General features: G+C 28.2%; 2 protein-coding genes across 6 annotated transcripts in view; one reads left to right on the top strand and one right to left on the bottom strand.

Annotated features, from left to right (window-relative positions):
* Positions 1 to 10322, top strand: part of LOC107162836 (G protein-coupled receptor GRL101-like) — a 64550-nt gene extending 54228 nt beyond the window's left edge. For 2 of the 3 annotated variants that reach the window (XM_015509886.2, XM_089229436.1), the window contains 6 exons: positions 1360 to 1507; positions 1704 to 1795; positions 1918 to 2144; positions 2856 to 3048; positions 8920 to 8968; positions 9209 to 10321. In XM_015509886.2, coding sequence (XP_015365372.2) covers positions 1360 to 1507; positions 1704 to 1795; positions 1918 to 2144; positions 2856 to 3048; positions 8920 to 8968; positions 9209 to 9278 — 779 coding nt within the window. In that variant the 3' untranslated portion in view covers positions 9279 to 10321. Of the gene's footprint in view, positions 1 to 1359; positions 1508 to 1703; positions 1796 to 1917; positions 2145 to 2855; positions 3054 to 8919; positions 8969 to 9208 lie in introns of all 3 variants that reach the window. The other variant, XM_089229437.1, reaches the window with a different exon arrangement.
* A 1040-nt stretch (positions 10323 to 11362) lies between these two features.
* The window catches only part of RhoGEF64C (Rho guanine nucleotide exchange factor at 64C), a 99567-nt gene continuing 95945 nt past the window's right edge, over positions 11363 to 14984 (bottom strand). For 2 of the 3 annotated variants that reach the window (XM_089229450.1, XM_089229449.1), the window contains 4 exons: positions 14294 to 14455; positions 14030 to 14146; positions 13518 to 13619; positions 11364 to 12040 (listed from right to left, as the gene is read on the bottom strand). In XM_089229450.1, the coding sequence (XP_089085576.1) occupies positions 11915 to 12040; positions 13518 to 13619; positions 14030 to 14146; positions 14294 to 14455 (507 nt within the window). In that variant the 3' untranslated portion in view covers positions 11364 to 11914. Of the gene's footprint in view, positions 12041 to 13517; positions 13620 to 14029; positions 14147 to 14293; positions 14456 to 14984 lie in introns of all 3 variants that reach the window. The other variant, XM_089229451.1, reaches the window with a different exon arrangement.

The following is a 14984-nucleotide window of genomic DNA, read 5'->3' as shown; positions in this document are numbered from 1 at the left end:
TTGTAATATAGTAGATACAAAACCATAATATGCTCAAAAATGGCGAAATGCAAATCTGCTGCCGATCTCGAACCATACATAAAAAAATATTTTGAAAATGTAATTATATGTTATATAAAAACAATGTTCTCGTACAACCTTTAAAATATTATGACCTGTATAATAAATGCTTAGGATAAATTTTTTATTAGGCACCGTATTGCATTAACTATAATAACTCATTAAAAATGTAATACAGTTTAAAAAACTCAATTTATATTTCTACTGCTTCAAACGATTTTCTTTATTTTCTTAAAAAAAATAAATAACTGTACCTATCTGTAATTATCTACACCTCACTATACAGGCTGTCTACCTTTACCACTCATATCCATTAAATAAATATAAATATAAGAAATTACACTATTTTTGGTAGTTATATACAATACATTTTATCAATACCGTCATTTGTTATATAATTTTTGCGTAACGTTTGATTAAGTTTGATACAATAATATAAATTTTACAATTTAAATTAAAGGACAAAGAGAATTTAATTCAACAAAGACTCACAATAAGATATAATATTAACTATTGTAAAATAAATAATCATTCATTCTATCGAAATGCTTAGAATGAATGTGTTATAAATTGTAACACAGGTGAAGTATTGCGTGTTGCATTAAAATATATACTCCAGTACCAGTGGTGATAAAATTTGAACCATTTCACATTAAAATGATTTAAACTCAATGTTTAAATAATATATGTTTGTTAATTTTTAATTAAAAACAGCCGTATACTTAATTATCAAAAATACTATGAAATATCCATTTAGTGTATTAAAATATTTAAAATTACTTATATATTTATTATTTACTATATAGTGTGTAATCACTATAATGCCCATACATTTTTATATGCATTAAAAGATAACGAAAACATGACAGTCAAAATTAATATTACTCGAAGCTTAAATTAATAAACACATTTTTAATTAACTGGAGACATTTTAATTTATTGTACAAAAACATATCTTTAGGTTTTGATTTTTAGCAAATATAATTATAAGCTAAAAATACATGCTAAATAAATAATGGTTGAATCGGTTACGAAGTATAAACAGTATTATACAAAATATTTTCTAAGAAATAGTGATCTGAAGAACAATGTTATTATTCTTATTGAGTTTGAATTTCGTAAGAATTTTACAGTTATGCCTCTCGTTTTCTAAGTGAGTTAAAAAAAAATCAATAGCTGAAAGGATCTATTAAACTCTGCATTTTATAATTATTGATTGATTATTTGTACAATAAGACCTGTGTATTATTTATTTATAAGATATGCCTTACGTTATAATATATTCAAAGTATATTATAGTGATCACACTGGAAAGATTGTTGGTAATCATATTTCCGTTCAAAGTTCGACGTTTGGAAATGGATTTTACGCGCATACTGATGGCCGTGTGTTGGTTACTAGCAATAATTATATCTGCTATTCCTCTGTTCAACATTCATTATTTCAGGTAACTATACTATATTGAGAAAATCATCATAATTTTAATTTTTGTCACCAGAACAATATATAGTACAACCATCGTACTATTTTATTTTTTTTGTAAAAGAATATATATATATATTATATATATATATATATATACATAATATACCTATGTACTATGTAGTATGCATTTATCTATGGTTTAATTATTAATTTTTCAGAAATTTTTATGGACGATCTGGCGTGTGTTTAGCTTTGCACATTACTCCGGACAAACCTAATGGATGGGAATATTCTGTATTCATATTTTTATGTAAACGTTACATCTATTTATTTAATTATTTTTAAACGTTTTTACTGTGGTTATACCTACGAACCTATATGTAATAATTCACCTAACCGTTTTCATGTACAAATTCGATGAATGGGTTTTAGTTGTCAATCTGGGATCGTTGCTGCTGATATCCGGAAGCTACCTTTGGATGTTTTTCGTTGCCAAGATGACTCATCGCGCCACTGAGACCCTAATCAGACACCGGTCCCTCAGCGAGTCTGCGATGGCCTGGCGAATGAGTCTATTGGTGGCTACGGACGCCGCGTGCTGGGTGCCCATCATAGGATTAGGATTATGGTCTTTGGCTGGATTCACCGTACACCCACAAGTAAAAATATATAACGCAATTAATTTAATCATATATTGTGTATATAATATATATGTATATAGTACATTTCATCAAAATAAGTGAAGAGTGACGACCACCTCACTATATACACATCTTCTTTTTATTTTTTGTCTTCACAATTCTGTAAGAAAATTGGCCACCGCTGTAACTGTCTGTTCTCCGAATCGAATATTGATTATTGAATAACTGAAATAACTTATTATATGATAAGTTATATATATATATATCCAGGGGTCGGGAATCTGCAGCTCCTTAACATGCAATCTGAAGTTCTAGGATTCTTAAGTTTCAAGACGTATTATTCTGTTTTTAATGTCTTCCAATTTTTCAATGATATAATAATACTATAACTAAGACTAAAAAAAGGTTGTTCAAACTTGTGAGGCTATTTGGACATCATGGTTTAGTAACTTTTTAAAAAAGTGGCTCTTTCCTATATGAAAGGTTCCCAATCCTTGATATATATAGTATCATTACAAAATATTATACCTATCGTTATTATTCATATAAATATATTATGATTAATATACAGACATGGCTATGATGTTTATTATTTACGCATAGTCTATAATTTGAACATTTACTTAAAATGTATTTAAATATTTATTTTTATTTTCATCAAAATATTTGAAACGCAAAGCTCATCTTAATCCACATAAACGGCTCAAATGATATATTTTATATTTTTAGGTGTTTGCTTGGGTAGCTGTTTTCGTATTGCCTTTGAATGCGGCGGTAAACCCCGTGCTTTACACACTGTCTGCGGTTCCAATAATCCGCCGTAGTGTAGTGTCAAACAGGAGGGCAGTGTCATTCAGACGGTCTATGACTAACGACCCAAATCGCACAATATCCACGACCATGGTGCCATCTACTGTGCAATGTACGGTAAACTGTATACTATATACTAATAACTAATAAGCATTGATTATAAATACTAGTATTTATAATCAATGTAATAAGTAATAAATAATAATCAATATTCAATTATAAATTGTGTTACAACTTGAATTTAAATGAAGATGTACGAATCAGGGTGTATCTAGAGATGGGAGTTTTTATTAATTGACGATTTTCTATTCTTTTGTTCTGAAAGGTATTATTGAAAGATTCAAGCATTTTTTTTCAATGAATTCCCTTATTTATTTATTTAATCGACTTATATGACTACGATTTGTTGATGGTGCGATTAACTAGGTACAATTTTGTTCGTTGAAAAACAATAGAAACATTAATCAAAGAATATTCTAATCCAGAATCAAAATATTGCTTATAATTAAAGAGCGTTTTCGGATTATTTTTTTCCTAAAATAACTTGTTTCACTGTTGATTTCAACGTCACATACGTAAATTGATTCCCAGACATGTTATAATTTTTTATCCAAACAAACATATTAATTAATTTTTTAAGTTATTCAACATGGTTATGCAATTGTACCTATACGTAAGTATAGCTGCTAACGGAAATCCCTAGCTTATATCCTGAACTCCTAACATTATTAGACTATATCGTCAATGCCTAGGCATTAACTGACAACATAGTCAATGTTGTAAAAATAAATTCGCTAACACTTTTACTACTATGATTAGAAAATTATCTTAATGTCTAATATTGATAGACGATGTTGATAATTTTGTGTAGTGAACTGTTTTAATTGGGTCAGAAATGTAATAATATATTAATATGTGATCAATTACCTATGCATGATACTACACAAATAAAATAAATTGAAATATTGATGTTAACAATTTGATGTAGTATGCACCCTAAAGTTTGGTAGGTATACTATAGGTAGATATACTAAAATATTAAATACACAATATAATAATATGCAATTTACTAGTAAGCGTGCGTCAATACAAATATTATAATTTATTTAATTATTATAACAAATAAGATATCGTGATTTACCTATATTGTATTCTTAGTTCTTACAATTTAGATGACAGATGGATCCGATTGAAATATTTAATTAATATATACCTACCTAATGTTCAACCATCAAATAATTGGATGGAAATTATATAGTTATTGTTATTACTGATCATAGATAAATCTATTAAATATTACCTGGTATGTCTGAATACACCCCGAATTATCGTCATAATCTAGACAATATTTCTAAATGTACCATTGCTTGAAAATAATGCACATAAACGTTATTTTCCAGTCAATATTGTATATTGTCTAATTTGATCGGAAATATCGTTATTGACTAGTCTAACGTTAATTTACATCTTTGCCGGTAACATATTATACTACTTCCAATGTCTACATTAAATAATGTCAATACTTACATAGCGTGTTGGTTAATATGACACAGATTCTAGTATTATTAATTTTTCATTATAACCATCACTATGTATAAATAATAGTTATCATTTTATATATATTATATTATATCAAAAAAATTCATTTTTATTGGAAATCGAGGTTTAATCCGACAACTTTCTTTTTGGGTAAAAACTAAAATTTTCATAAATATAAATTATTAAAAAATCTAATTAATACATTATATATATTACTATATTTGCATATCTATTATATTACATAGTAAATAAATAATAAAATTAATTAATCCATTTTTATTGAACCCCTTTATAGTAGGTTTAGGCATATTTGTATATACACAAATTCAAAATATAATATTTTCCTAATACAAACAGAAAATGATTAATTATCAAATAGTATATGTATTTATAAAGATTATAATGATCTTCTGAATCAATCTCTTTTACATACTTGCTCTTTCTAAAAAGTGAATAAATTGTGACCACAAAACTAATAATATACAACATACGTGCTGTCGTTCTATGTAACAAATGGTCAGTCACTTGACGCATGTGTCTGCAATAATGACGTATCACTTGAGTTTATTCTACTTAACAGAAACTCGGAAATCGTCAATAATTATTAAACTATTCTCAAACCCAGTTATAGCGGTCACATGAAAATAAATTATCCTATTAATCATACCTAACTATAGTAATGTTGTCTCTTTTATGAATAATATACTTAGTGGATAACATCTAACTTGTCTATTATTAGTTAATTGAACAACAGCATTCTAAACTTTTGGTTTGGATTTAGGCGGAAACAAGTTATCGAATCATAGGCGTGACTAGACCTTTGAGTGGTGGTAAGGGGTGTTTATCACTCGCAGTTTATTATCACTACCAAATGTCCCGTAACGTATTTTAATTGGATTTTGTAACTAGCAAAAAGCTTTAGTCAAAATAATTATATTCAAATAACGGCTTACAATGGTATTAATTTTTTAAATTTGTTTGAAAAAATAATTAACTAGTTAATTTACAATGTTATACAAATAAGTAATGACTTTACTGGAACTTAATCTTTTAATGAATGCTTCTAATGACTAAAATCATTGTTATGCATAATTTTTTTTTTTTTTTTATAAAGTGTATCTGAATACAAGGTCATCCGGTAAAACACGATTGCGTACGGTCTGTATCGACATACGCAATCGTGAACATTAAATGTTCACGATTGCGTACGATTTTTATCTGCAACTTTGAAGCACTGTTGCCATTTTCTTATACTTATTAAGAAACATATAGAGCGCGTGGCCCTAAAAATAAATTCTAATATGATTGACTTTGGAATTGTCCAAGATCGACCGGTCGATTGCGATCGACTGTTAAGCGCTCAATATTGTTCTATATTATAGAACATATAATTTAAAATTAATTGAGATTCGATAGGTGATATTTAATAGGCGATAACGAAATCGGTTATTTTACTAGGATATTTTAGGATACTCGCACTCGATAAAATATTATGAATACTACAGTATAGGTACCTATCATCATTTAATAACTCAGTGAATAACCGTCGTTGGACTAACATATTTGTCGAAAATTGAGATTTTTAAGTGGTACCAAGTATAACATTTTTTACTATATTATTTAAACATTTTATTATTTTTAATTATTTTATTTTGTATACTATATTATAACATATTTGTCGAAAATTGAGATTTTTAAGTGGTACCAAGTATAACATTTTTTACTATATTATTTAAACATTTTATTATTTTTAATTATTTTATTTTGTATACTATATTATAACATATTTGTCGAAAATTGAGATTTTTAAGTGGTACCATAGCTTAAGTCATAAAATTTAAATTTTACTGATCAAAAATAAAAACATAAATTTGGCAACGTTGCACAGTAAATCGTACGCAATCGTTTGACTTTTGGGGTAAATATTAAAGTTAATGGTTTAACGTACGCAATCGTGTTAACGTACGCAATCGTGTTCTCAAAAAGATACATCGTACGCAATCGTGTGGTACCCAGGTCATCAAACTTATTGATAATATAATATAAAATATAACATATATAATTTATAATCGTAAATTAATTATAATATTTACAAAAATTTACAGTAACTTACATCGATAAATAAATAAATAATGATACAAGAAACAATAATTTTATTAAGCTAGGTGTAGTATTTTCCTTCTTTTTTTTTTATTGATATTATTGGTGTTGAGAAAGGGCATCATGAGGACGTCCATGCTTGAGACACCGGAGGGTAGGCTTATCGCTGAGTTTGAAATGTTTCGCGTTTTTAGCATTGTTTAGTTGGTTAAAAAAGTTTATCATGAGATTATGTATTATGAAGGTTTTAATTGTTGGTAGTTTAAAGTTGGTATGAAGTGCTTCGTTTCTAATGAACCCTGGTGCGTTGGAAATTATACGTAAAATCTTGGATTGGAAAACTTGAATCTTATTTATATGAGTTTTGGCACAGTTTCCCCAGATAGGGGCAGCATAGAGAACTAATGGTCGTAGAATTTGCTTGTAAAGAAGCATGGATAAATTCCAGCTTAAGGCGGTTTGAATGGTTTGACGGTTGATTAAGGCGTAGAGAAAAGTTGTTAGTAGCCTTGTTGTAGTTTTGAAGAAATGTGTGAGTTCCAAGTGTTATGCATCATTAAATGTATGTTAATTTGAGTTGTTGTATATCATCAACCAGTTGTAGATCTAAAATTAGAGGGGCCAAATTTTTTCATAAAAAATACAATTATAATTTTAGTACCTTTAGTCTTAACATAATAAATTAAGGAAAATTATAGATGTAAATAATGTAATTTCATTGTTCCCTAATATGGCCGATGTCGCCGAGGGCTTATTCTTAATAAAAAAAAAAAAAAAAAAAATTAAGGATAACGTTATAGATTACAATAACACAAATTTTATTTATATAAGAGTACCTACTTAGTTTTTGATTTTAAAATTATTCGAAATATTTATTATATACATATAACAATACATAATATATCATATTCCCAAATGCGTGGATGGGGTACTAAACTGGATTTACGCCTGTAATCAGTTAAAATACTATACAATGTACATGAACATGGACACGATACCGTATTACATATATATAATATAATAATATAATAATATATAATATATATTTACATTTAATATTATTTTTGTTACTATATAATATATATATATACACTAATACACTAATATTCCATTCTGTTTATTCTTATCTGACATCATTATCTTATTTATCATTATATCATATGCTCATTATTATTAATTACCAATTATTACTTATTGTATCACTGTATCTATCAATATTGTAATTGTTGAACTATAATAGTTATTCTGAAAGTTCTTAATAAATAAAAAAAAAAAACCATACTATATAATATTATATATATATAATGAAAGTAATTATAGTCGTTCAAATTCAACTCACTTAACAACATAAATATTATTTAGGTACTTGTCATAAAACCATTTTGCTTCTTTTCTTATTTTTTTAATTAACTTTTTTGTACCTACCTATACCGATCTATATTTGACCATCATTTATAAAAAAATGATAAAACAAAAATTAGGTGTTAATATTTCTATTTATATTTACTAAGGTATTATCATTTTATATAAACGTATGTGGTATGTGTGTTATTTGCATTAATTATTTAAATTGTAGATTATATTATATTTTAAATTATTGTATAGAGATCCTCCCGTTAATAAAGATAAATAAAAATAAAATTCTCATATTTTCAAAAACTATAAAAAATAATATTTTTTATTTTCAAATGAACATTACCTATAAAAGTGATCATATTAACATAAAGTGTGATATTGTAGGTGGTAAAGATTTTATTCTCTAAAGCACGTTTCGATTTTATAAAGCATTCATTTACAATACTGAGAATCGCTGATTTCATAAAAACAATTGAGTGTATCAATTATTCTTATTTGACGTATTTAATGTCTTTAATTATAATATGATATTGTTTCATCACAATAAATGTTTAATTTAATTATTGATTATTATGTTGCCTTACAGCCAGTATATTTTATCGCTAGCGTTTAGATGTTTTTACAATTTAATAAAATGTTAGTTTTAATCTACATTGAAATTGATAATATTAATCACTGTTTACATTACCTATTGTGTAAACTCGTAATTTAGGTACTCCTAGGAATCATAAAAAAGCTTGTATAGAGTGTGCTTATCCTTATAAATTTATTTTTGTTTACTTTAAGATGTCTCCTATTCATATAGTCGCATAGGTCACAAATTTACTGTACTTCATAATACTATATATCTATTTATATTGTTTAGAATTTACTCGTTAATTGCTAATATTATCTATTTACTTCCATCTTATATGATAATACATTATAGCAATGAACCGTTTATAATATATAAAATACATTTTGTCAATTTGTTTGTTTGTATTTATAGATAACGGCGATAAAGTGTTTTTTTCATTGATAACGAAAATCCCACCCAGGTAAAAATAATATAGTTTTAATAGCCCCACTGCGATATTTTCAAAGTAGAGTCTGAAAGCTCAGTCGATTAAAAAAGTCTGTTCAGTTGGTAACGTTAAAACCGTGGTGGTAAAATCATTCGGACCCTATGGCGAAAATACCGTAGCGTGGCCAGGCTTTAAAATAATCTTAAAAGATTACGGTATCTAAGTGTTCTCATTGATATTATTTTCAAATCAATCTAATCATTTATATTACAGAGGTTCGGAAATCGCCGAGACAGGAATGACCACAAATGGACGATCGATCACATTTGGAAAAATGATATGAATAATAATATTATTAATATTGCAATTATTTATTAGATGGTATCTGGAATCCGGTCAGTGGTATCATTAAAGTGACTTTAGGTGACTCGACGACGATGTTCGTAGTGAATATTCATCTATATAATATATATAATATATATACATACATATACAACATAGGTACATAGGCCCTAAATCATAATATCGTATATTTATATATATATGTAATTATCATTCCGTATTCGTGTCGAAAATTTGAAATAATCATATAATATACTCATCCCTTTGCTCAAACTTATTGAATTCACTAAAAACACTATAACACACATAGTAAATGTGTGCACACTACTACACTATAGTGTTATTATTATTGTTATTATTCTATAATATTATGCTCTATTCGAGTTGAGTTCACCAACTTTTGCGCATGCCCATTAAGTATCTACCAATGTGCAATGGCGAGTACCATCATGAAAACAACGTGATACTACTGAGCTCAGTGCTCACTAGTACGCTTGCGTACACCCCGTAATGCAGACATGATACGTTCTACAACAGCGCTCGCTGTCAATTACAAATTACTATATTTTTTTAGGGTGGTTGTATGATGACTGGTGTTTTGTCAGTATAGTGGGTGATTGACTTGAGTAGAGTATACTATAGTAGTAGCAAGTAGATAATATATGTATACACTAAATTCTATATAGTATCTGTATTATCTTACGATTTTTTTTGTTTGTTTTGTGTATTTTTATTTAGTTCCTGTGTCTTTTTTTTTAATACCTTTATGAACCACATACCTGATGCTATATTTTATTGTTAATTACACAATGTTGATATATAATTCTTCAAACACTTGTTTACATTTCCCCTATCATTACGATAATTATGAATAAGTACAAATGTACAATAATGTATGAATGTATTATACATAATATTATACTTCTTTTATAATTTTATTGTAAAAATATACTTGTTTTAAACTATTATTAACCGTTAGGGAATATATAAAATATTTGTATAATTTCAACTGGATTTGAGACAAAAATTATTTCATGTTATTATACCTGTTTGATTATATTATAGACTATTGTCGATTGTATACATTTGACTTTTCATATAATTTCTAAGCGACGTATTTAAAAAAATAATAGAAACGATATCATCAAAACACAAAAACGCTGTAAAATAGAAAGGGATAAAGGACAAAAAAAAAAACAATGGAAAATTATCATAGAAGAGCTCAAATGCTCTCAAAAGCCGTCCTGTAATATCAATTGAAAACATTTGTTTTTTTCGATTTAGCAACGGAGAATTACGTATTGGAAATTTTTTTATAAATATAGATAAAACATTAAGAAGGTTCATTTTATGTATGATCAAATTAATCGAATAATATACAAGATACATAAAATAATAATAATATTTAAATTTTCAGAATAGAATATATTACAAAAATATCTGCATTTTATTATGTTGAGTACTTAAAGAAATCTAGACAATAACATCAACAATAAATGGGTAATATGCTAATATATCTGATTTAATTATGCAAAACGTTTAATCTATTAATTTAAAAACGAGAAGGAAATTAAAACGACGTAAAGGTAATGGTTTTGATGGTGTTCATTAAAAGGTTCACTGAACATAACTCAGTACGTAACTGTAATTTTTAATTTATAATAATAATTTTAAAATATTTATATTATATTGGTTCTTTCATAGAATGTATAAATGCTTAAGTGCTTTATACTTGAATTCATTGTTTTAAGAATGTTTAAAAAAAAACAATAATACAATAGATATACTTACGCTTACTCAAGGACGAAAATCTTTGTACAGTTAAGTGTTGAAAAGTAAGTGCTTAGATATAAGTTTTAAAAGGATTAAAGTTATTTTTTGTTTGATGATAATGTTTTTAGTTGGTAGAAATATGTTATTGGACATTTAAAAGTAAATTAAGTATAGTTGTTTAGTATTAAAAGTATCATTTACAACTTAATATTGCAAAACATTACTGAATAGATGATGAGTAAAAATCAAAACACATTAAAAATGCATATGTATTTGTATATTATATTATATTATATGTGTGTGTGTAATTTAAATAACATCAAGAATACTTAATAAACATAAATAAATAGCGAGCCATCAAAAATAGTTGATGTAACAGATAAAATAGAAATATAAAATAACGTTGAAAAAACAATCAAAAAGGAACATTATCCTAATCATTAATATAATATAATTATATATATATATACAAGACATGTTTTTAGTTTCATAACTCGACAGTTTTCTAATACATTTACACAAAGTAATCTTTATTAAATTATTAGATTATTAGATAATCATATTAATGAATGTATATCAATAATAACTATTTCATAATTCGGTTAACCAATTCCATGATTATGCAGAACAATCGCGTTACGAACGATAAATTAAAATAAATATGAGTTGTATTATAATGATTTATAATTATGATAATATATTAAGTTAAAAATAAATCGCCATATAATTGGTAACGACTGTCGATTACTAATTGTATTTTTGGTAATATTATCACTACTTCTAATTACTACTACTACTACTAACAATAATAATCGTCAATGACGACGCCGAATAAGCGCCAGTGTACGATGTGCCGGCGGTCAACTAGGTACAGTTTCTGTTGATCATGATGTTTGCCAGGGCATTTCGTCTCTTTCTCCAGCACCCGAGTGTCTGACAATGATATTGTAGCTGCCTGTACCACATTTTCGTCTGCTCGCCGTCCTGGCCCTAAACAAACAATAATAATTATCTTTGGTTTATTATCGCGGTGTATTTAATCAAGTTCAGAGGGCTCTTACAGTTTTGCCGAACGATAAAATATAATAATGTAATTGGCGCGGTTCCGCGTTAATTTCACGCTGAAACTATTTAGCACGCCATTCACGGAAACGCGTCAACTTAATTATTCTACCGACAACATCAATGAACAAAAAAAATTACAACAACGAATTTCTTAGAAAATAAACCAGTGCGCCTCAAACGGATCCCAAGTTCATTGCTTTTTCAACGGGAGCCGTTTGCAGTGAAAAATCAAATAATGGACTTTGGATCCGTTTGAGGCTCCGGTTGAAAAAGGTTTCACCTCAATGTATGATTTTTATGTTTAAATTTTTTCATACTCTGTAATGTTAAAATATAAACAAACACATTTTGTAATACGAAATATTTTATTAATTTTTAATTCACAATATCAAATATTAAATATATGGTTTTTATATATTTTTTTGTAATTCACAGAGAATTTAAATTTAGGAAAAAAAACACATTTTTAATCACACCTTTTTTGAGACAGTTCAAAGTCTGTAAGAAGTGGAAAGTAATTTGTGTTGTAAAAAATCTGAGCCATTTGGGAATTAACCTTTTTGTAAAATGGTAGTTGTTTAGGAAAACGAGAGCTGAATTATTTGGACATAAAAAGATTGTTTTTTTTTTTTGGCCGATCAATGACCCACACACACATTACCTGGCAATCAACTGCGTGAGAGCCTTGGATTTTACTATTTTCAATATCAGGAAATTGAAAAATGCATATTTAAATCACTGCGTCATGGCCTCGTGACTTGGGGGCTCCAATCTAATAGATTTTTAAAAATTTTAATAATTGAAGTCCGGTTTATTCAACACACCATAGCAATCGAATGGGTAAGTTCTTGTACTTATTCTATGTACATAAGTTAAGTGTAAACGAATACCTGTTTTTAAAAGTTAAAAGTTAATATTTAAAAACCAAACTTCGATAGACAATATAAATTGTCTGTTGGTTGAAGAAGACATCATTCAATTACTAAGATGAAACTATATTATATATAAGTATTTTATCCAGCAATAAATTAAAAAAAAAAAAATTAAATCTGATTTTTAAAAATTTTAAATATACTTTAGATTATATTTTCAAATTCCTTAGACTTCTGTGAAAATGATGAAATAATGAATTCATTATAAAAGGAAAAAAGGGGTAAGCATGCTTGGTGAATTACTTTGTATATAATTTATTTAATTCAAAATAAAATAATCTCATTGAAATAGTTTGAATGTCAGTTAAATTCTTTTTTTAAGTGTAAGTTCGACCGATAACAGCAGAGTTCAGGAAACATTTCAAATGTATTATATACATAGATATTGACGAGCATATGACATCAGAACAGGACGTATTAAATAACCTGTGCCATAAGATATTAGGAACTATGAATTCCTGAAAACTTACTTTCAGTATGTACGTGTCCTTGGTAGTGATTTCGTGTAGTTCGAAGTAATCGTCCCAGTCGCTTTCACAGCATACTACACACCGATCCAAGTACATGGGTTCCTGAAGCAAATATAATTACCGATTAAAATATATCATAATATATACAATTTATAATGTATCGAATTAGTATATTTATTTTATCAGTTTAATTTTTTTATACGTTTAGAATCGTATCGGAAATCATTTGAATCGGGATTTTCAAGATTTTTTTAAACGCTGTCAAAATCTTCTTCGCAGAATTTTCCATGGAACGCCATGACACTACGTATAAGCGCGTATATATAATATTCATACACGTGAGTCGGATCGGCGAAATTCTAGGGAGAAATCTTTCACTCTCTTTCTCGAGCACATATGGGGAGAACGGACTATAGATATAGAAGACGTGTTCGTCCACTGCACTACTGCACTATAGTGCATTAGTGCTAATCCGAAATCGTAAAGTTTTTAACATTTTTTTTGTTACTTACTCGTAGTAAACTTATCCTGCCGCTCTTCTCTTTAAGCAACACTAGTGACGCGTCTCTGATGCCGTTCTGTCTGGGGAACGTGATGTCGTCCGCGTCCGGGTTGTAATTGTCGTTGGGCTGAACACAAAAGAAACGTAACCACACATTAATCACGCTACCTCATATTTTATACCAAATGCGAGCGTGTACGTCCACGAAGAGCGCGGCCACAAGGTCTTAATCGTTTGTATGATTTATTATTATATTATACCACTACGGACTCACCTTTCCCAACGTCACGATGATCGCATTTATCGGCATCAGTTTGATGGTCCTGCCGCCCCGCCGCCAATTGTGGTCCGACGGTTGTGTATACAGAAGCCGACCCTCCATGGCGAACCGGATCTCTTCTCCGAGCCCCGACCATTCGAGCACGTCCACGGCCACCTGAAGCCCAATTAACGGAAATTCAAATAAAACATATCGGTTTACACGTGTGTTCGTTTTAAGTGATAAACAATAAACTTGAACGATTTATTCGTCTACGAGCCCTAACCGTTAAATATATATAATACTGCTATTATACCCATATCAGTTATTAGGCACTTCAAACATTGTCACCCTTACAATTGGCTGGGTTTTTGTTTTTAAATTAAAAAAATCACGTTATACCTACCCTGTTCGCCGAATACCACTCAATCATCATCCCATCATTCGTCTCGTTTATTGTTTACTTTACGATATACGCATGCGTATACGCATTACTCAACGATGTGCACTCTCGGCATCTATATCTACTACACTTTAAATATCACAAAGGAGCTAGATAAAGGCGATAGGCACTTCTACTAGGTTTCCGTAAACGAATTAAAATTTTTGTAGGTACCTTCGTTTCTAAATAATATATTACTCATCGAAATTAGTCTCTGTACGCTTATAATACGCGCGCATAATATGTAATGATAATATAATTATT

This window comes from Diuraphis noxia, unplaced genomic scaffold (assembly GCF_037042655.1).
Source record: "Diuraphis noxia isolate RWA-SAM2 unplaced genomic scaffold, SU_Dnox_SAM2 contig0005, whole genome shotgun sequence".
Lineage (NCBI taxonomy): Eukaryota > Metazoa > Arthropoda > Insecta > Hemiptera > Aphididae > Diuraphis > Diuraphis noxia.
This window is presented reverse-complemented; position numbering and strand designations above follow the sequence as displayed.